This window comes from Tasmannia lanceolata, unplaced genomic scaffold (assembly GCF_043159265.1).
Source record: "Tasmannia lanceolata isolate RefF3 unplaced genomic scaffold, GAP_Taslan_0.1 ptg000001l, whole genome shotgun sequence".
Taxonomy (NCBI): domain Eukaryota; kingdom Viridiplantae; phylum Streptophyta; class Magnoliopsida; order Canellales; family Winteraceae; genus Tasmannia; species Tasmannia lanceolata.
In genome coordinates this window covers 8,097,337-8,120,207 of record NW_027518678.1, presented here as the reverse complement: position 1 = coordinate 8,120,207, position 22,871 = coordinate 8,097,337, and the positions used below count along the sequence as shown (strand labels likewise).

General features: G+C 40.5%; 2 protein-coding genes across 2 annotated transcripts; one reads left to right on the top strand and one right to left on the bottom strand.

The window, feature by feature from the left end:
- The first annotated feature begins 4,408 nt into the window (after window positions 1-4,408).
- LOC143870052 (C-type lectin receptor-like tyrosine-protein kinase At1g52310) lies at window positions 4,409-20,044 on the top strand. Its single transcript, XM_077376580.1, has 4 exons — window positions 4,409-4,775; window positions 5,659-6,084; window positions 6,226-6,818; window positions 19,348-20,044. The coding sequence occupies exons 1-4, from the start codon at window positions 4,712-4,714 to the stop codon at window positions 19,927-19,929; spliced, it is 1,665 nt and encodes a 554-aa protein (XP_077232695.1). The 5' UTR covers window positions 4,409-4,711; the 3' UTR covers window positions 19,930-20,044.
- Window positions 20,045-21,035: 991 nt separating this feature from the next.
- On the bottom strand, window positions 21,036-22,535 carry LOC143869979 (protein FRIGIDA-like). Its single transcript, XM_077376527.1, has 2 exons — window positions 22,233-22,535; window positions 21,036-22,124 (listed from the first exon to the last, which is right to left on the bottom strand). The coding sequence occupies exons 1-2, from the start codon at window positions 22,392-22,394 to the stop codon at window positions 21,798-21,800; spliced, it is 489 nt and encodes a 162-aa protein (XP_077232642.1). The 5' UTR covers window positions 22,395-22,535; the 3' UTR covers window positions 21,036-21,797.
- Window positions 22,536-22,871: the final 336 nt, after the last annotated feature.

Genomic DNA, 22,871 nt, shown 5'->3' with positions numbered 1-22,871 from the left:
AGAACCCAAAATGGGTTTACACAAGTAATACAAACATGATTTTTGTTTTGTTTTGAGATATACGATAGAGGAAAAATGGGTCAAAAACGAAATGGGTTTGACGAAATGAAAGAGAAAGAGTGAGATTTCTAGGGTATAGAAATGGGTTTTATTTTTTATTTTTTTATATTTGAGTATTGTAGCGGGTTACTGTAGCGGTTTATTGTAGCAGGGAATGGAGGGGTTAGGGGAAAGGGAAGAGGGGCAGTGGGAGGAGGAGTAGAAGGGAAGGACACAAGCACGAGAGAGATTTTCTTCAAAAAAAAAAAAGGGTTTTAAAGACAAGGAAAGAGAGACACTACGAGAGAGATATTTGAGGGATTTGCGATTTGAGGGAGAAACTATAGAGAGATAAAGAGAGGAAAATGAGATACGAGAGATACGAGAGAAAGGGATGATGGCATGGAGGGAGATACTCTTCTTCTTTCCTTCTTGAAGGATCAGCCTATTGGCTCTGATACCATGTTAGAAATGAGATTAGGGTTAGAGAAGAGAGGAAGAAGAAGAGGAGTGAAGGTTGGAAAGACTCCACTAGGGAGCTCCTCATGAATATGATGTATATATAGGCCCAAACTAGGGCAACAACATACAATGACTACAATACCCCTAACTAATACAAGTAATGTCTAAACTAACCTAATACATTACTCAACATCGCGTATGTATTTTCCGTCCCAAAACGGGACAGCAACTTAATGTTTTGGTGTATGTGTTTTCCGTCCCAAAACAGGACAGCAACTTAATGTTTTCGCATATGTATTTTCAGTCCCAAAACGGGACAGCAACTTAATGTTTTCGCGTATGTATTTTCTGTCCCAAAACGGGACAGCAACTTAATGTTTTTGCGTATGTGTTTTCCGTCTGTCCCAAAGCAGGACAACAACATAATGATTTGTAGTGTGTGCTTTGTAACCCCAAAACGGGACAGCAATAAGGTATTTGATGTGTATATTTTCCGGCCCAAAAATAGGGCGGCGATAGAGTCTTTCATGACTGTATTTCTATGCCCAAAACGGGACAGCAGTATAGTGTCTCAGTATGAGTGTTTTTACGCCCAAAACTGGGCAACAATATGATGTTTTTATGTACGAGTTTTATGCCCTTAAACAGGGCAGCTATTAGTGTTTTTGAGTGTGACGGTATGCTCGAACAAGGCAGCAATATGGTGTAATTAAGAGTATGCGTGAGTCTCACTACGGGACAGGATCAACATTAATTAGAGTACAAATTTTTAGCAACTTCAACCTAGTCTAAACTGCCATTCTCTACACTCAACTATGTGACTTCAGGATCGTTGCACTCTACTCTCTAACATGAGCCATCTCATCCTACTGCGTTCGTAAGATTAAGGCAGGTGATAGCTAACTTTGCTCGTATGACTTTCAATTCATGCAACAAGAATGGTGAAGTATCTTCATTTTTATTGTTTTCTAAGTTATTCTATGGTAAATGAAATTTTGTCTCTTATATTACATGTTGGAAATGAAATCTGATTTCTAATAAAGAATTATCAGTTTAATTGAATTTGTCAATCACATGGAATAACTGGGAAGCAGTATGGAAATATAAGAAATATCCAAAGAGGAAATGGGAAAGGGTGATGGGAAACCTTGAGTTATCCCCGTAATTAAAGGTATATAACTTGGGAGAACAGCACAACTCCTAGTTGATGTCGGAATCCTACGGAGACCAAGAGTCCCTAGGCGGTATGATCTACCGTAATAAGTCCACGCGGAGTCGGCCGTGTCGGCAAGGGCAGCAAGCTAGTGGGAGCTGGAGTGCCCGGGGTTTAAATGAAATTGTTATGATAAGAATGTTGTAGATTTATAATTGTTCCTATTGTTATTGAATTTTTCTCTTTCAGTTATTAGTACATTGTTCACTCTAAAATGATTTTTCTATTCAGTTGTAAAACATTATTCTGAAAAATTATAACTGTCTTATTTATTATATATGGATCTTGATCTGTTGTTTTAAATTGAACTCTCATACTGGTTTAGTTTCTATCATCCTGCTGACTCTATTTTTCTCCCCAGGACTAGAGAACGCTAACGAGAGTGCGTTTGCGCACGAGGATGTCTAGAAGATAGGATGGTGGGAGCGAATAAGCTGAGAAGACGATACTTTTCGTCGATGTCCCGGTTTTAATTTAGATGGCCTAGTTGGACTTTATTTGGTTGAATAAATTGTTGAAATGTTTATGTTATTGTATGGAAATATTTTGAAAATGGAATAAGAGCGATGGTTGTTTAATTTTCATATAAGATTTTTAAAAAAAAAAATTATGAGTATTTTGACAGGTATTTGCTTGTAGCGATCCGGTCACGGAAATCGGGTTGTTACAGTTGGAATAGAGATTGAGTAAAAAGTTGGTTATGCCTTTAATAAATGTTGCAGTACAGGTATCAACCACTACTAGTTGATATTGGTGCTACCCAATTTCATTGTTTGTACGAATCTAAAAAAAGGGATAGTATGCATATCAATTTTCTTGAGCCACCCCTTTGCCCTTAATGTCCCTTTTCCTATCTCATCATTTCTTACATGGGCTTAGGGGTTTCTCCTTCTTTGAGGTAATCTTTTCTTACAGGGCTTAGGGGTTTCCTTTTCTTCGAGATCACTACTTCTTATAAGGTTCAGGGGTTCTACCTTGCCTTCTTTCGAGACTACTCTCTTCACATTCCTTGGGGTACGCTCTGCATTTCGGGATCCCATCGATTTTGGGAACACAACTTGGTCGGGTTTGGCGATGACGGACAACAACCTCTTGACCCAAAACCCCATTTCAATCAAAAGGGATAAAAATACCACAAAAACAACAAAACTCTTAAAAAAAATACTAAAAATATTTTTTGAAAAGCTGTTTCGAACTACGTTGGCTTGATCCCTTTCCACAGGGTACGTAGGCAGCTTGAGACCGTCATTCCAAGTCGAGTCAAACCTTTTCAATAAACATATTTAAATCTTTTCAAAAATCATTCAAACCTTTTAAATAAAACATTTTCAAACCTTTCAAAACAACAAAAATATATATATATATATATATATATATATATATATATATATATATATATATAAAGCTAAAAAATCGGCAAGGATGGTGATTGCCAGGTCACTCGGAGCCCTCTTTTTATTTCATTTCCGATTTTGATCGTGGTTTTCCGGTTTTATCGGTTTTCCGACGTTTTATCAGGTTTTGGGACGGGCGATGACGTAGCGTGGCCCCTTGACAGGGATAGTCCTCGCTGAGCCCAACGATAGGTTATGACGATGGCGAGACTTGTCCGATCTTTAGCGAATTAGGACCGCTGGGCTTGATTCCTTTAGAATCGCTCCCTGAGCCTATCGTGTGTCCCCTTTTCTTTTCCCTGGCGTTTTTGGTCCTCATATACCGTTGATTTTCCGATCCCTTTCTTTCCTTGCATCTTTTAACTCATTGTGTGTTTGTCTCTGGTTTCTTATGTGTTACTTTTAGATTGCTTGTTTTTCTAGCATGTGAACGTTTACTATTTTCTTAGCATTTTCTCTTGCATAGGCTCGCATCCTAGTGTGTTTATTCTACTGCTTTGGTTGTTTACTACTGTGCTTATCTGTTCATTCACATGCTTAGCTATAGCATTTATTCATTCATCTTATCTTGATTATCTGCTTAGCTGTAGCTATGCATGTGGTTGTTTATTGCTTTCTTAGATGTGTTGAGTTAGGATTATATGTGATGAGTTATGACTTGTTTGTTTTAATTGCCCATCCCTGGGTCATGCATACTTAGGTAGACGTTTTCTCTGGGATGCATGTTCCCATTTCACATGATTTTTGCCCAAAATTCTTCGAAGTTAATAAAAAATGGCATAAGAGACCGAGTGCTTGCACTTATGCGAATTGGGGAGGCCTAACACCTTCCCCATTCGTCATCAGGCACGGACTTTTGTATCTTTGGTTATCTGTTACAACAGAGTATTTCATGGTGTCCAGGGCCGACTTCCTTGGATGGCGACTCTTCATATTTTAGGTACGTCTTGGTTTCGAGACTTCGGTCTCCGGATCAAGAGGTATCTCATATATAGCCACCCATGCTGTAGTGGCATCATTTCGAGAGTTCCTTGGTAGAGCTCTCATTCACGTGTGGAGGTCTCAGAGTATTGACGGGGATCTCGTATCCTTGCCAGCGTCCTCGGGATCGGGGTCCACAGTGGCACCCGGTTGCCATGCATTTATCACCTAAAAATGCAACAGTCAAAGAACATTAAATGTTTTTTGATGACATGCAACCAATGTGGGTGCTTTTCATCTTATTTTTGCAAGGACGCCCCTGAGTTCTAGCATTTCTCTTTTTTTATATACATTTTTTTTGGGGATTGAAGGATGAGAGTATGAGACGGTCATGGCTTGGTCCCAATCACATGTGAATTTGGGTGGTGCGATCGGATCTGAGTCGGGTCCGTTGGGCTTTTCGGGTCCGGTGACAGGCCTACTTCCTTCTTCTGCTACGCATTTAGTATTTATGTCGGAAAAATAGAAAATGAGACCCCTACTATTCCCTCTTCTCGCCCCCAATCCAATTCCCAAATTGTAGCTTCATCACTTGTAAACTTGTGAACTGAAACTTGTAAAATCACAGCAGAATAGCAGATGGGTATCGGTTGAGATCTCTCTCTATCTCTCTCTCTACAACATGGGTTTGATTTCCAATATGAGCCTCCTCTTCTATCTGACTAGTCTCGTCAGGGCTCAAAGTGGTGAGTTGTTCTTCTCTCTTCTAAAGGAAAGGTTTGGCTTTTGCCAAACTCCTTCTGTACAATTCATGGCTATTATGTCTGTAAAACAACCTCCCTTTTTTTATATTTGGAGGGTTTACAAATGTCTCTGCTTATTCCTGCTCCCGTTCTATTTTTCCTTCCCAATCTATCTTATGATTCGGTAACTGGGTTGCAAAGATTTTTGCACATTTCATGCTTTCTTTAACCAAAGCATGAAAACTTTTTTGAGCTAGTATCATAAAAGCTTTTCTTTGCGTCGCTGTTTAATAATTATTTCTCTCAGCAGTGTGTTGGGGTTCCACGCAGAAGCAAATAGTCCCACATCGGATAAGTGAAATAGATGGGGATGGGTTACAAGGGAATGGGCACCCTCCCTCTAATGGCTAGCTATTAGGGATGAGTTCTACCCGGTTAAATTCCCAACACAGTGACTCCTGAAAATAATGCTAGTAACTAGATCAAGCCAAATTCCCAGGGAAACAGGATAGGAACCCTCCTCAATATCATCCTTCCTGTGTATTTTTCGGTGGCACCAGTACTTATTTTTTTGCCTAAATGGGTTTTCTATTATCATAAAATAAATGGTGGGATCAATGTTCTAACAATTGAATTTATATTATGAGATGGCAAGCCAAAATCAAATTGTAAAATGTAATTGTTATTCAACTTGAATTGTGGTTCACTTCCATTTGAGATCATAATGGAATCATATGATTTGAATTGCAAATCGTAAAACTTTAAAAATATTGATGGCAGCTTATTGAGCTTTCTGTTATTTGATTCTTGACACATGTCCTAATTTATAACTTGGGTAAAACCCGTTGTGTTTATTGTGCTAAAATGTAACATTTTCTCTTGGCAGCATTATGCCCTTCTGATTGGGAAGTCGGTCCAAATAAGGATAAATGCTTTAAATGTATGAGAAGTTCCCAATCTTGGGATAGGGCAGAGGCATTTTGTCAAGATTATCACAGACATTTGGCAGCATTGACGTCAGTCCAGGAATTAAGTTATGCTCAGAAGTTATGTGCAGAGACCATCAATGGTTGCTGCGTTGGTGGACGAGGTTACAATTCTGTCGTCGGTTTTAGTTGGAAATGGTCTGACAATATGTCACGTTGGAACGAGTCGGTGTTTCCAGGATCGCCATTTCACTTCAATTGTACCAATGCTTCATGCTGCAATATTAATCCATTCGATTTATGTACATTGGTGACTAATGGTCATGCTTCTCTAGTCGGGGAGAGATGCAATACGTCTCATGAGTTCATATGCATGCTTTATATAGGTATTTCTGACCAACTGATACCATTCCATCCTTTGATTTTTATTTTGATATTCTCTTCTTGCTTGAGCTTTTCCAAACCTTCCTGGTTGAGATTAAATTAAACATGAACTTATTTTGATATTCTATTCTTGTTTGCACCAGAAAATAAATGTTACCACAAGCAATGCCACAAGGAGTATCTTATCATCCTAGCAATTGTTAGTGGGTTGATTCTTGCTACCACCCTAGCTGTTGTAATTTGGCTCCTTGAATACAGGCGGAGCAAAAGACGGAGAAGGTCGACGAAAATATCTAATCCATCAGAAGCTGCCTTGGTTCCTCCATCATGGAAAGTATTCATGAATGAAGAAGTCAGGTCAATTACAAAGAATTTTAGTGAAGGAAACCGACTTATTGGAGATGCCAAGACAGGGGGCACATATACTGGGCTTTTGCCCGATGGTTCGAGGGTAGCAGTCAAGAGATTGAAGCAGTCTAGTTTTCAGAGGAAAAAAGAATTTTATTCTGAGATTGGAAGAGTTGTAAGACTTCATCATCCGAATCTTGTTGCTGTGAAAGGATGTTGCTACGATCATGGAAACCTTTATATTGTGTATGAGTTTGTTGCTAATGGGCCCCTGGATAGATGGCTACACCACATACCAAGGGGGGGGGGGGGGGGGGGGGGGGGCAGGAGCTTGGATTGGGTGATGAGAATGAGAGTTGCTACGACTCTTGCACAAGGAATTGCGTACGTGTACATCTTTGATCCTTTTGTAATGCAAAGAACCGTGAATCTGGACTGCATTTTTATTCTGGTCTATATTTATGTTTTAGTTTTACTTTGGTGTGTTTATTTCGCATGATTGAAAAAGATTGTGCAATTTTCAAGTTGAATTGCTGGCTTATAGCTTAGAGATTTTGTTCCCTATGCTTCGATGGTGTGATTGAATTTTGCTAGTCAAAATAAACTAAATTACTGTCAATAACGGAAGTAGCCGCTCTAATATTTTCTTTCGTTATGATTTATAATTGTTTTTTGCTATTTTATGCCGTAATATGGATATCGTTTGATGACCATAGCTCAATTCAATTGAATGCAACTTCTTCCCCACATCTTCTTTCGCTATTTCCTCAGATACTAATGAAACATAAGTAAGAGATTTGTCTTAGAAATAATTCAAATATGTTTTAGAACTATGAAACTAGATGATGCATGATTCTCAGTTATTTTAGCAGTGTCAGCATATCCTTCTATGATAGACATTGCCTCTCTTTGATTCATCATAGCGATTGCTTTTCTTTTATCTTCATTTAAATTTTCTTGTCACTATACAGAATTCCAAAGTATGTTGAATGATAATTCAAGTGTCCACCTTGCTATATTAGGCCCTAGCTACCATTGCATACAACTCCTAGAGGCCGTTTGACTTACATGCCATCCATGATAAAATTTATCCCAAAAAAGCACTTCATAATGAAGAGGAAGTAAGATAATTATCTTAGAAATAATTCATAATTACATCTAAGAACTATGTAATTAGATATTCTCAGTTATTTTGGCACATGGCAGCCTGCTGTCCTAAGATAGACTTCAATTTCTGTTTGATTCCGTATAGCAATTCCTATTCTCTTATTTTGTATAGTTTTTGAACTCTCGTCTTTGTACATAATCCAAAGTTAAATGATAGCTCAAGCATCCACTTTGCTATCCTAGTCATCATTGCATGCAACTCCTAGAGGCTGTTTGATTGTTGAACGCTATTCAATATATAATTTATCACAAAAAAGCACCATATCTTCAAAAAGTTAAATGTAATCTAGCCAACAGATGGTATTCCGCTTATCCTCGTCTTTAGAAACGTTAGTGTTCTTGAAGGATAGATATCATGTGGGATAGAAATTATCTGGAACAGCCTATTCTTGAATACAAGGAATCCCAGAACATGGTCTTATCCATGAACGCCTATTCTGCAATCAAACATCCCCTTAATGATTTCATTTGGGTCGTGGAAAAATGTGTACTGCTTCCTGTTTTTGGCTTTCTTGCATATGCCTTGTGTTAAGAAAATCCACAGGCCAAATCCGATCCGATCATGCACAAATTAAACTGAAAAATAAAAAAATAAAAGAAACACAAGCAAGCCACAAGATGAACACCAAGAGTTTACGTGGTTTGGCCAAGCCTACTCCACGGGTGAGAAACACGATCTTCCACTATGAGAAAATCAATATACAAGGATTACAATGGATTTAACCCAAAACCGAAAACCGAAAACCCTTTCCTTGCTTCCCAATCCAAGACCGTAGAAGAGAGTAACTCGAGAGAAACCCACAAGAGAAAATCCCAAAAGAAAAGCCCAAGAAGAAACCCCAAGAGGAAAGCCACTTTCTCCTTCCCACTTTCTCTCTTCTCTCTTTTCTCTTTTCTCTTTCACTCTCTCTCTCTCTCTCCCTGTCTCTCACTTTCTCAAACCACACAAAGAGTCTCGTTCAGATGAAGGTTTCCAACACTTATTGGAGTGATGCCGTTCTTACAGCCTGCTTCCTTGGGAACCATCTTCCATCTTCCGTGTTGGGTGATCGTTCTCCTTTTTCCATTCCTCACCCTTCGGGTGATCCATTTCCTTTAACACCTCGTATTTTTGGTTGTCTGTGCTTTGTTCATCAGTTGTGATGAGCTTGACCTCCGTTCTAAGCGGTGCGTCTTTCTTGGCTACTCTCGCAAACAAAAAGGGTACAAGTGTTATAGTCCTACCCTTTCGATGAACCTTTGTATGTGCTGACGTTACCTTCTCTGAGGATATCTCCTATTTCTTTCCCACTACTACTAGCTTTGTTCTTGTATATGGGGTACCTCTTCCCTTATATATTCCTGTCGTCACTGCCTATCTTACCTGCCTTACGTAGCCCTGTCATCACTGAGTTTGGTTTACCTCCTACCTTATCTAACCCTATCATCACTGCCCATCCAAACAGGTGAAGTTTTATACTCGTCATCCGCGCGAGTAGGTGTCCACTGATACGGCTGCTCCTTCCTCTCTGTCACCTCAGTCCGATCCACCTCCTCAGTCTGGTGGATCCACCCTAGGTATTGATCTTCTGTCGTGAGTTGATGACTTGATGTCCACTGATACGCCTGTCACTTCCTCTCTGTCACCTCAATCCGATCCACCTCCTCAGTCTAGTGGATCCGCCCAAGTATTGATCTTCTGTCTACTTCTTCTGAGTCCCCTATTGCTTCTCGACCTCGTTCACGGTCTACTACTCATCTTATCTCTCATTTCTTTTCATATGATCATGTTTCTTCCTCTTACATGAGTTTTCTATCATCATTATCATCTCACGCTATACCTAAGTCTTTTGTAGAGGCCTTATCTCATCTAGGTTGGCGCTCTGCTATGGAGGCAAAGATGGAGGCTCTTGCCTCTAACCATACATGGGAGTTGGTTCCTCTGCCTCGGGGTGCTCAGGCCGTTGGTTGTCGTTGGGTGTTTACTGTTAAATATTTGTCTTATGGTACTGTTGATCGGTTGAAAGCCCGTTTGATGGCTAAGGGCTATACTCAGACCTTTGGTGTCGATTATATGGAGACATTTTCCTCTGTGGCAAAGATACTTTCGATTCGTGTATTCATTTCTTTGATAGTTAACCGTGGATGGTATTAGTTGGATGTTAAAAATGCCTTCCTACTCGGTAACCTCTCTGAATAGATGTATATGGAACAACCTCCTGGGTTTGTTGCTCGGGAGGAGATTGGTTCTGTTTGTCGACTTTGGAAGGTGTTATATGGGCTACAACTATCTCCATGAGCTAGGTTTGGCAGATTCAGCGATGCTGTTAAGCGGATTGGTTTGAGATAATGTGTTGTTGATCACTCCGTATTCAGTGCTCACTCTGATGATGGCTATATCCTTTTGATTGTATATGTGGATGACATTGTGATTACTTGAAATCCCAAAGGGCAACACACAAGAGGGGGGTGAATTTGGTGTTTTAAAATTTTCTTCTTAAACCACAAGAGTATGTGAAATTAACCTAATTAGTTCTAGCCCTTGTTCAAATTATATTCAAGTAAAAGGAAAGAGGTTACCACAACACCACAAGAGAAGAGTGAGAGAGTGAGGAGACTATACCGCGATGTATAGTGGTTCAGTCACAACTTGACCTACTCCACTACCCAAGTACTTGGTCTTTCCGTGGGATTTTCTCCACTATTGTGAGACTCCACAACGCCGCCTCACTAAGCGTTACAAACAACACCTCCGTCACAAAGGGGACAAACCCTTGTTGTACAATCCGCCTCTAAGGACGTTCTCCTGCATTGCACACTGCCTTGAAGGATGAAAAGAATACAAGAATGGAAGAAAGAAAAGAATACAAGCTCTCAAGCCTCTTAAAGGCGAATACAACCCTCAAAGCTCACTAAATCTCCAAATGATTGAAACTAAATAGTTTTGCACAAAAACATGGCGCGGTCGACCGTGGAATCCGCGGTCGCCTGCCAAGGGCTTTTTGTTTGATTTAAAAATTTCGCTCAAAACGTTCCGCGGTCGACTGGGGCATCCTCGGTCGACCGCCAAGACCTTCTTGGACGGTTTCTGGATTTTCAGAAAACCCATCCGCGATCGACCGGCCCGCTTTAGTTAGGTTGATGCTGGAATTCCAGCCATCATCCCGCGGTCGCCCGACATAGCTCAGTCGACCGGCCCTGTTTTAAAAAACTTGATTTTAAAAATTGAGTTTAAGGGACTTTGGGCCATGGTCTTTGGGCTTTAGACTTGTGTTTTTCAAATCCTTTTATGAACTATGAAAAGTGATTTTCAAAGTGATTTGAAAACATAAATTCATGCAAACACTAAATGCCAAGAGGACTCCAATGCATTCTAAAACATATGAACCTTGAGTCTTCTCTAGCTTCAATCCTCTTGATCACTTGCATGAGCCGTTCCTTGTCTTGAGATAGTCTTCTATCTTGCTCTTGCGCTTGTGGTTCCCTTGATTCTTTGATAGACAATACGGGTTGAAGGCTGACCACCAAGAATTGACTTTCTCCAAGACGAGCCCGTGATCTTCTAGCTTCAAATGTTGATATGAATGTAACATGTCTAAATCACAACACTAGAGAAGCCATTAGCTAACCACCATCAATTTGGGTTTGTTGATCATCAAAACATTAGTGGGATGTGCCCTTGGGCTTACATTACTGGATATGATGAGTCAGGTATTTAGAGACTCAAGAAGTTCCTTTAGACAGGGTTTTGTACTAAAGACTTGGGATGTCTATGGTACTTTCTTGGTATAGAGGTGGCATACTCCTGAGGTGGTATTTCCTGGTCGCAAAGGAAATACGTTCTTGATATTCTAGAGGAGATGGGATCATTAGGAACAAAGCTAGCTCAGGTTCCTATGAATCCTAATGTGAAGCTTCTTCCGAGTTCCAAATCAGGGGGAGTTGTTAAAGGACCTTGGTAGGTATAGGAGGTTCGTGGGCAAATTGATGTACTTGACCATGTCTAGACCCGACATATCGTACTTCACATTGGGCAGATTCCCTCCAGATTGTCAGATACTTAAGAGTGCTCTTGGGAAAGGTTTATTTTTCAAAAAGTATAATCATATGAGACTGGAAAGGTTCACAGATGCAGATTGGGCAGGATCTCCCGTAGATAGGAGATCAACTACAGTGGTTACTATACGTTTGTGGGAGGAAATCTTGTTTCCTGGCGTAGATAGAAATAATATGCTGTGGCTAGATCGAGTGTAGAGGCTGAGTACCAAGCTATGGCTAACACAAGTGGAGAGTTGATATGGTTGAGGTCTCTTTTGACACAGATTGGCATACGTTCTTCATCTCTAGCGCCTTTACATTTTGACAACAGGGCAGCTCAAGCCGTTAGTTGTCGGTTGGGTGTTTACTGTCTTATGGTACTATTGATTGGTTGACAACCCATTTGATGGCTAAGGGCTATACTCAGAACTTGGCGGCGATTATATGAAGAACTTTTCCCCTGTGGCAAAGATATTGTCGATTCGTGTAGTCATTTCTTTGATAGTTAATTGTGGATGTTTGTTGCTCCGGGGGAGATTGGTTCTGTTTGTCACTTTGGAAGGTGTTATATGGGCTAAAGCAATCTCCACGAGCTAGGTTTGGAAGATTCAGCGATGCTGTAAAGCGGAGGTTTGAGACAATGTGCTGTTGATCACTTAGTATTCAGTGCTCACTCTGGTGATGCATATATCCTTTTGATTGTATATGTGGATGACCTTGTGATTACTGGGGATGATGGGTCAGGTATTTAGAGACTCAAGAAGTTCCTTCAGACAGGGTTTTGTACTAAAGACTTGGGACGTCTACGGTACTTTCTGGGTATAGAGGTGGCATACTCCTATGGTGATATTTCCTTGCCGCAAAGGAAATACGTTCTTTATATTCTAGTGGAGATGGGATCATTAGGAACAAAGCCAGCTCAGGTTCCTATGGATTCTAATGTGAAGCTTCTTCCGAATCAGGGAGAGTTATTGAAGGACCCTGTTAGGTATAGAAGTTTGGTGGGCAAATTGTTGTACTTGACTGTGTCTAGACCCAACATATCATATACAGTGGGAGTAGTGAACCAGTTTATGAGTTGTCCTCGTACTTCACATTGGCCAGATGCCCTTCAGATAGTCAGATACTTGAAGAGTGCTCTTCGGAAAGGTTTGTTTTTCAAAAAGTAATCATATGAGACGGGAAGGGTTCACAGATGCAAACTGGGCAGGATCTCTAGTAGATAGGAGATCAACTACAGTGGTTACTATACGTTTGTGGACGGAAATCTTGTCTCCTGGCGTAGTTAGAAATAATATTGTGGCTAGATCGAGCGCAGAGGCTGAATACCGAGCTATGGCTAACACATGTGGAGAGTTGATACGGTTGAGGTCTCTTTTGGCATATATTGGTATTCGTTCTTCATCTCTAGCGCCTTTGCATTTGACAATAGGGCAACGATTCGTATTGCTTCTAATCCAGTGTTTCATGAGAGGGTGAAGCATATTGATGTTGATTGTCATTCCATTCATGAGAAGCTTCAAGGTGGTGAGATTAGTACTATCTTCACTAAGTCTGCAAATCAGTTGTCCGATGTGCTCACCCCATTGGTTAAATCCAAGTTGAAAGATGTTTGCAATAAGCTGGGGTTGTATGATATATACACTTCAGCTTGAGGGGGTGTGTAGAGGGTATTTTGGTCTTTTACATGTAACCCTCATTATTGTATATATATCATATTACATAGGAGCTCCTTTAGAGTAGACTCCATCTTCTTCCTGACTCTTCTTCTTCTTCCTCTTATCCACAATAACACTAACCATTAATTGACTCTATGCGATTGTAATATCTTATTAGATGAGGTTTATACCAGGTTTTCAAAACATGGATGCAAACTAAAATGCGTCTAAAGCAAATCCTGGTTGACTCGGTGTGGCGCTACGCATCGCGGCTGAGTACTTGGTTGTTGCAGTTATAAATTGTGAGAGTCAAAGGAATTTTGATTGGCTTGGTGTTGGTAGGGTATAACACGGGCTCAGACAAAAACTTTGCAAGGTAAAAGGGAGTCGACTTGGCAAGTCAACAATTGACACAAGGTCTTGAAAGAGTGGGTTATACTTTATTTAGTTTAATGATGATTTATGCTTTGAAATGAAGCACACTTTTTTTTTTCTATAAATTATGCTATTTTTGGTTTTTTCTTAAGTTTTCTATTTTTCTTTATTTATTTTTTTGAAAATGATGGATGTTTTTTCAAATAAAATTAAAAGAGTCCGTGACCGAGGTGGTCAGAGCTATGATACATGATCCCATCAAGATACACCAAATAGCAAACCTGTCAAGCTGGTTAGAAGTCAAAAATCTCTGATGATGCCCTATCAACCCTAGTCAATATCCTAACATGTTGGAAATGGACTTGTCATTCTACCACATGATCTTGAATCTCGTCGATCAACTTCGAAATCTCATTGGATGAGGGGAGCTCCTGTTCATCCACCTAATGACATTAAGGAATTTCCCTCAAATAAGATTATCCATATATCTGGGTCCACAATCCTTAACCCTAGCAAAATGGCCCTCACTTCCACCACATTAGATTCCTTAAATTCAATAGGCCCCGAAAAGGCCCACCTGACCGACCCCGACTCGTCTCTAAGGATCCCTCCATTCCTTGTTGGACCCAAATTATTTAGGCTTGACCCATCTAAGTTTAACTTAGCCATCCTGGATCCGGGAAGGACCATTTGGAGGCTATAACCTTTGACCTTTCCTTAGAGGAGCAAATCTCACATTTAATGTCGTCTGATATCTAAGGTTGAATATAACCTAAATTCAGGAAGGATCCTAGCCCAAGAGATAATAAAGGAGCTCATCCTCTAGTAGTTAAATGACGAACTCTTAGCCACATTGTTGAAGGTTCGGGCATTCCTTTCTTTCCAGAGAGCCCAGGGAGTTGCTAGCAGTGCTAGCTTCCGAATGCTCATCCATTGGTAGTCATCCCTTTAAATTTTTGTGTAAGAAACTCAAAAAGTTGCCTCACATTGAGGCTTATCACTTGCCGCACAAGAGAGTTGAACACCTTGCCTCATGTTACTGCCCCTGAAAACATTGGGCTTATTATATATACTTAATAAAAAATTCATCTATATTAATACTTAAAGGGAAAGAAGATTGATGTTTTTTTCTGCCGTTCTGCTTTTGATCTGAAAGGTTTCCATATACTTCCTCCTGATAAGATGGTTTCGCTGTTTTTGGTGACTACCAATTCTGTTTAATAAACGCTATATGACTCTATTCCCTCTGCTCAATTTGTTTCACTCCTTTTGACTAGTTTTTTATTGACTTTTTACCTCCCTATTCACTGAGTTTGATGTTGAGCTATGTCGTCAAGTCTCAGAGACAACTAGGAATAGGACCACTTTTCTCTATATTAGGCTTGGAACAATATTTTCCATTGGTTGAGCTACTTTCTGGTTTATTGTTAACACAAAAAAAGTTAAACCACGCATGTCATATGCTGATTCTAGTGTTCAGATATACCAGACAGGAACTAACTATTATGTCCTTGAAAATTTAAATCAACTTTGGCTTATAGACATAGGTAAAATTTTTTGAATTTGAAAAAAAATGGATTATGGACATTCCTATCATCAAAGATCACTCTATCAATACACTCTGAAATTATGTTCGCATAGCCATAGCCCCTTTCTGTAAAAATAAACATGTTGTATAGTAGGGACTGAGAAAGTTACTACTTAGTTCGGTTGTGTTCTTGTTTTGTTTTACTGGTGTTCTTTAGATCACATATAGCCCCTTTATGTTAAAACACAAACATTTTGCACTCTAGGGACTGAGTAAGTTACTTGGTTCGGTTTTTAGCTTGTTTTGTTTAACTGGTGTTCTATAGATCTGTCAAACAACCAATTACTCCAAAAGCTTAAGCTGTTCGAGAAGGTGTTATTTAATCTTTTATACTCTTAACACTCCCCCTCACGTGTGATCCCTCCTTTTTAGGGTTGGCCTACACGTGGCACATGTGGTTCTGTTTTGGGTTGGCCATTAGATGTGGATTTTTAATATCAAGTAGTTTTGAACTCAAGACCTTTGCTCTGATACCATGTCAATTACTTCAAAAGCTTAAGCTGTTGGAGAAGGCGTTATTTGATCTTTTTTTTTTTTTGAAAAATGACAAATATATTCATTCCAGCAAAGTATACAATGGGGACCAGTAGTCCCACTGGAGAATTCCCCTAAGCCCAGGAGCATTCTCCTAGGCCCAAAAGAAAAGCCATTCCTTCTGAAGCTACACTAATTTTTACATATTCCTTGACATTTTCCAAAAACTCTGAGCAAAACTTTTCAAGCACCAAAAAAACCCCATGGAAGCTATGCCCCTCTTGAAGGGTAGTCTTGGGATTCCTTTCCGCATATGCTATCTTCTTCTAAAAGCTTCCAAAGGCCAAAGAGTAGGAGGGTCAATTTCTTTTACTAATTTTCCAACATTAGAGTCCCCAAACCCCTAACAAAACAGCTCAAGACGATCTAAAAAACCTGAAATTATGATCCAGGGGAAAAGAGGATACCTAACTTTTGAGAGCATCAAGTTCCCTTCTACCTCTTCCCGGGGGTTTTCCTTTTTCCGGAAATCCCTATTTTCTATATCAATGAACATTTTCTTTGTTTCTCCAATATTCTCCCAGTATCCTATTCCCAGGTGATCTCCCAATTTTGTCATCTTTTCAAATTCCTCAGAGGTTACCTTTTCCTCTGCATCTGACGATGCTTCCCTTTCCTCTTCCGAGGTCTCCACGCCAGGGTTCAACGCCTCCCTTTCTTCATTAGAAGTTTCCATCCTTCCTACTAATAGCTGCTCTCCCCTCTCAATGCAAGTTTTGATTTTACCACTGAGTTCCACTTCCATTGAGCCTCTTGTCATTTTGGAGCCTTCATCTGTGGGCGTTATCTCCTTCTTTATCCTTTCTTCTGTCCTATTAGCCTCCGGCCATTGCTTACTTTTCTGCTGATTCTTTTCCTTACAAATATGCTAATCAAGCATAGGTGTTCTGCCTTCAATTTCAGAAGGCAACAGTTCCAAGGGTAAAACCGCGTCATCCTTCGAAAGTTTTGAGAGTTGGAGCTTCTTGAACTCCTTTGCAATCTCGCTTTTTGATGGAGACACATCATAGTAGCTTCGTTTTTGTCCCCGACCTCTCATACGATGCATCCTTCCTTTATTATACGTACCTCTTTCTTCCTTCTCATCTGAGGGTCTTGGGCCCCCTGATTTCTCATAGTTGTCTAGCATTTGTATTATATTTGAAACAAAATGTTTCCTTTTTTGGACTTTGCTATTTGAAATACTTCTCTCCCACCATTTCTTGGGAAACGTGTACATGCATTTCCTACCTTCGTCTTGAGGGTAAGGGATTTTGGTCTTATCAAGGCGGCTTAAAGGGAAGACTTTATTTGCACGGAAACTTTGCAATTTCCGTTCATTTTCACCTTTCCATCTGAGGTGGCTCTTCATAGAAGTTCTGGGGTCTCGACTTCGATAGAACTTTTGGAACCCTAGCTTCACATTTTTCGAGGCTATTCCTAGCCTGCGGTCCTTACTACCCTTATGATTGAGGGCAGCACTTTTAAAAGGCTGGCGATTTTCCATGCACCGATTTAGGCCACCACGATTTGGGTGCTCCTAACCAGGTTCTTCAAAAGATAGGGCATTTAATGTTGCCTCTTTGTAGAACCTACCCTTGGCCTAAGCGATCCAGCTAGTGAGGTCTCAACTACCGAGTGATTAGGTGTAAATTTGAATTTTGAATTCAACGGTTCCTTTTGGCCCTCCGGATCTTGCCTCAAACTGCCAGGTTTTCCTTTCTTCCAAATTTCACCTTCCTCCGGTGCTGGTGGTAGAAGGCCGGTGATATTATTTCCCAGTTGGCTAGTTGATTGAGAGGAAGCTTCCTCATTTTCTGCCTCTAGCATGCACTTCACTTGAACTAAGAAATTGTTATCCACTTTTAACTTAATAAACGGTAGTATCGATTTTCAGTGCTCTGTTAATACTTTCACTGAGGGAAAAGCCACACAATAATTGTGATTCCCTGATAGTTGAACTTGGATCACATGTCCAATTAGCTTTCCCAAAGCTTCAACAGTTGATAATGACCATGCATGAAGAGGGATATCATAAAATCTTAAGCAAACTGTTGGCTCCAGAGTGTATCGTTGGATTCCATGAGAGCAAGGAGGATATATTAAGACTCAGGGCATCCCGCCCTTTACGTAGAGCCTGCAATGCCTGCTGTTCCGAGTCAAATCGGAATGGAACCTCCTGGTTATTAATGACAAGTGGTTTTGGTAGAAGTGGAAGATGCCATTCTTTAATAGCCCACTGCCATATCTCATTAAGGTCCCAGGAACCAGTTTTCATACGCCCAATCAAGCATTTTTTTAAGCTTCTTTTTGCGGTCTTCCACTTCTTTACCTACTACTTCAAATTCTGGATATTTCCCCAGGGTTCCCATGTCAAAAAGAACAGAGGACACTCTCTTATCCAGTCTCGGTTTATCTCCTTCCTTCTCCTCCTCGAGATCTCTGTATTTTGAGCACTTTCGGCATCTATTATGCGTGCCAAAATTGTAATATTCGCAGGATCCGCAAGTCCAATTGGCTGAGTGATTCGGATTCCTATTTTCTGCTTGTCTTCTGCGATTCGGGAGGAGTTCTGGTGACCTTTCGCCTCTACTACCTGAAAATGAGTCATGTTCAGGCTTTTCGGCATTGATCGGGGAGATGATGACCCGTGACCATTGCCCGAGAGAATTAGGTTTCTCCTACAACAATCTCTGTCGATCTCCAGCCACTACAACAATCTCTGTCGATCTCCAGCCACTACAACAATCTCTGTCGATCTCCAGCCACTGCAGCGCTTCAAAGACCGTATAGCCAGCCACCATATGTCTTGATATAGACCTTTGAGACTTTCTATTCTATAACCACAAGTGCAAGTTCCGTTCGCTATATTCCTTCCCAAATAGAATATGTCCGGAGGGCTTACCGGACGTTTACCGTAGTAGTTCGGAGGACTTACCGGACGTTTACTGTAGTAGTCCCTTACCCCCGTCTGACCTTATGCCTCCTTTCACTGACTTGCTCACATCCTCTATAATTGATGAAATATAACTCGAAGCAATGTTTGATATATTTTACTTCAACAAGAACATATATCATGGCTGACAGGCTGAGTGTGTCAATCATTCCCTGACAATACATATATTGTTGTTTGATGGGTCTACTTAAGCTACTTTCAGTCATTGTCAACACAAAAAATGCTAAACCACGTGAGTTGTTTGCTGATACAGTTAAGTATTGGCATTAAGTTGTAGGTAATGATTGATGAACCTCTCCTTACGTTGACATGCAATTTAATTGTGGACTGGTACGAGGCAAAAATGATTGGATTTTCCATACATCTTAAATCACATGAAATGTTCTTTAATGTCTGCTTTGATCTTTTGTGATGGGTCACTCTGGAGAATTCTACATCAAGAAAAACTCATCGATCTACTTGGAACTAGCGAAGCCAGTGGCCAGGCTAGTACCAAGTTGAGACTACAATTTTATAAAGATAATGTCTGAATCAAACTTTGACTGATTTCCCAGTCGTCTACTAATGTATGGGTATGTTACTTGTTCCCTCAGTACGTTTTTATCTCATAGTTTTATTATTTCTGCCTCATCTCCCAAATCAGTTCCTGCATGACAAGGTGAATCCACATGTGGTGCACCGGAATATCCATGCCAACAACATCCTTCTTGACAAAGAGTTCGGAGCACACTTAATGGGTGTGGGTCTCTCAAAGTTTGTTCCTTGGGAAGTAATGCATGAACGGACGGTGATGGCTGGCAATCATGGATACCTGGCTCCAGAATTTGTGTATAGAAATGAGCTCACCACAAAGAGTGAAGTTTACGGTTTCGGGGTTCTGCTACTGGAAATTATTAGTGGGCGTAGGCCCGCACGGGCAGTTGATTCGGTGGGTTGGCACAGCATATTTGAGTGGGCGACTCCCTTGGTTCAGACCCACAGGTACCCTGAACTTTTGGATCCACTCATCATCTCTGATATCCCTGAGGATTCTGTGATACAGAAGGTGGTGGACCTTGTATATTCTTGCACACAGCATGTTCCTTCCGTGCGGCCAAGGATGTCACATGTTGTCCATCAGCTGCAACAGTTGGGATTGAGAAGTGCCTCCCAGCAGCTGACAAGTGGGGCAAGCTCGACTGCTGCCTCTCGAATGTCGCCATTGGAGGTAGAATCCATTCTCTAACAACTTTTTATAATGCTCATGACCAATTGTAGGCCTTTTCAACTTAGAGCTGGTAAAAATATATTAGATTGTTGTATTATGTATTGTTAATTAAGCTCTTAAATAGAACTCAGTAGTACTACATATCTGCTTGCTTCTTCTTACCCGTTGGAGAGCATTCCCTTCAAATTTAAGTACATATATGGACTTCCAAGAAGAGTTGGTTGGGTCATTCCCCGGAAGTTGGCAGGCATTATTGATTTGATTGATCAAGGCAATGAGGTAAATGATACTGTTATCTAGCAAACAGGTGATGTATTGGACAATCTCTGCCTCCAATGTTGGTCCTTAACTTGCCTTTTGGTGCAATTTCTGTGAAAGATTGAAGTTTTACTCACAAATTGCACCAAAATCCAATCGTGTTACAACCCAATGAATCTTTCGGTTTATTCTTGGATTACAAGGAGTTTTTAATATGATGCAATGCACATCTTTTTCCTTTGTCCAAGGATAATCACGAGTGGGCAGAAGAGGTGCAATTGGCCTATGTTGGATGACCCATGCCTTTTATCTGCTAGGCTTGAAATGAATGGACGATTTCGGACAGTTCTAAGCCTCTAATTTGAGGAGGTTTTCCTTCTGAAGGTTTTCCTGCTGAACATAGATAGTGGGTTTTTTATTTTATGACCGCCGGTTTTAAGGCCCTGCAAGTTGGGCGAATTTTATAGCTGTCCATTTGAAAGCCCACATATTGGATTTTGAAAATTTCCAGTACTGAATATTGTACTCAAAATTAAACACAATTTTGAGTACAATAGTTAGTTCTGGCTTCAAAATCATCAATTCTCAAAACCCAAAACGAGCAGGGCCTTAGACATGAGTTTAGGATCAAACCTTAAGAAGAACCAGTTTTGGATTGTGGGTTAGGATCTTCTATTAGTTTGGTTCTAGCAATGCTAGACCAGTCCAGGGGTGGCCCACATCTCAACGGCTTAGATCACAACGAAAGTGCCAAATACAAAGACCGAAAACATTCATAGATGTAAGCGGAAGGTCTTTAAATAGTTCAAATATCAACAAAAGCACATTCTTTATGTCCATCTACAATCTCAAAATGCAGACGGAGGCAATCAAACAGATGTTTAATTATGCACTGCCAATACCAAAAGCAAGGGATGCAGATATCATTTCTCCCATACAGAAAAGGCTGAGTAAAATAATCTCTCTGTCAAAAGTATTTCAAAGACCTGCACAGTCGTCAACAGTCTGACTACCATGATTTCCAATTACATGTAGTAGAAGGGGATTGTAATCCAACATTGGAGTCCAGCTGCCTTTTGAAAGGCGTTGGGGTTCCAAATAATTTTGCTAATGATTCCATGTATATTTTGCACTATGGGTAGCCAGAAACACTTGTTTACCTGTACCAAACACCCAAAATAGCTAAAGCACCCATAATAGTTCATTAGTAAGGTAGGCGATGATGGGCTTCACTTTGAGCAACAGTGTCAGCCAACTGATAAAGGTTGGATCCTCCTGTGCCCCCTTGTGTTTCTGATAACATGAAGCCTACTTGCATTGCTGAAGAAGATGGGAAACTTTGCCCACCACCCGTGATGTCATTCCCATGCCAACTGTTGTATGATCCCACCACCTTGTTGTTTGTTAATGGCTCCCCCACTTGTACACCATCTCCTCTGGTGGCCACTCCAGGAAATGAACCTCCTACACCACCATTTCCAACCCCTACACCACTTCCAGCTGATGTTGGCCCAGCAGCTCTGGCCGCACCAAGAAAATTAGTAGCAGGCAGCGGTCCCCTCTCAGGCTCAGCAATGGGTCCTCCTGCCAATGAGATGCCACTGAGAATGCCGCCATCCGACAACCCATCATGCAGCAGCAAGCTCTTTTCCAGAGATATTGGAGAGTGCCTTTGTGTCGCAGTGGTAGGCCGGAGGTGACTTTTTTTTAAGACTTTTCAGTTTCTTCAATGACACAGCTTCTTCATCAGAAGCTTTTCTCTTTGAAGCTGGTTCTGCCTTCTGAATCTCTGAAAGATCTTTCTTCAAAATGGCAATTTTCTCATCAACATTCCAGCCCCAGCTCGAGCTGGAAAGCTGTCCACGACAAAGCAGCTTTGCACGATCAAGCTGGTGGTCCTCCGCGCATCTGACAACTGATTTTAAAGCAGCTAGCTGCTTTTCTTTTGACTCTTTCTGTGCCATAACATCACATTATAACAAACAACATAAATAAAGGGTAAGCCCGATACACAAAATTGGATGACAGAAGAGACAAAGGAGAGAACTTGGCCTTGAGCATACCAATACCACACGCGAACCCTGTCCTTCTCTCCTCATTTTTTTCGTAGTTCTGTTGGTTTCTATTATAAAGGATGACAGCTGAGACAAAGGAGAGAATTTGGCCTTGAGCTCGAAAGCACAGGAAAGACTAACAGCCGCAACATGCATCCCATCATTCACCATCCCCTGAATAATATCTGTGACATAAGCCTGAAAACATAAATAGGCATTCACGTAATGTTTATGCAGTGATCATATACATGTAGAATAATCGTTTAGTGAGGACACCGCATACGAAGGAACACTATCGAAGCTCAATAACAATAAAAGACCACTGTCCCCCATTGATGCTCAAGCAATTAAAGAAAGAGAATGATTGTTTGGAATGTGATGCTCAAGCCAATGTTCTGAAACTCGAATTTGATCATAGAACTGTAAGATCTGAACAGACCAAATCTGTTTCGAAAGTTTCTAGAGAATAATGAGAAAATTGATGATTGCTTAAAATTTTCCAACATGCGACCAAACCAACATACCCTAACATTTTGTATCAAAATTTAGTTAAATTAAAAAATTCCTTTATTTTTTTCTAGACGGCAAATACGACTTCATAAAACCAAGTGAATGTTACAAAGAAGGCGGGGCAGAGACTGCCCCACA

Excerpts from the sequence above, each read along its gene's own strand:
- LOC143870052 (XM_077376580.1), top strand. The coding sequence starts at position 4,712 with ATGGGTTTGATTTCCAATATGAGCCTCCTCTTCTATCTGACTAGTCTC. Across the intron at positions 4,776-5,658 it reads TCTCGTCAGGGCTCAAAGTG|CATTATGCCCTTCTGATTGG; the intron begins GTGAGTTGTTCT and ends TTCTCTTGGCAG. Across the intron at positions 6,819-19,347 it reads TTGCACAAGGAATTGCGTAC|TTCCTGCATGACAAGGTGAA; the intron begins GTGTACATCTTT and ends CTCCCAAATCAG.
- LOC143869979 (XM_077376527.1), bottom strand. The coding sequence starts at position 22,394 with ATGGTGAATGATGGGATGCATGTTGCGGCTGTTAGTCTTTCCTGTGCT. Across the intron at positions 22,125-22,232 it reads AGGGTTCGCGTGTGGTATTG|AAAGAGTCAAAAGAAAAGCA; the intron begins GTATGCTCAAGG and ends GTTATGGCACAG.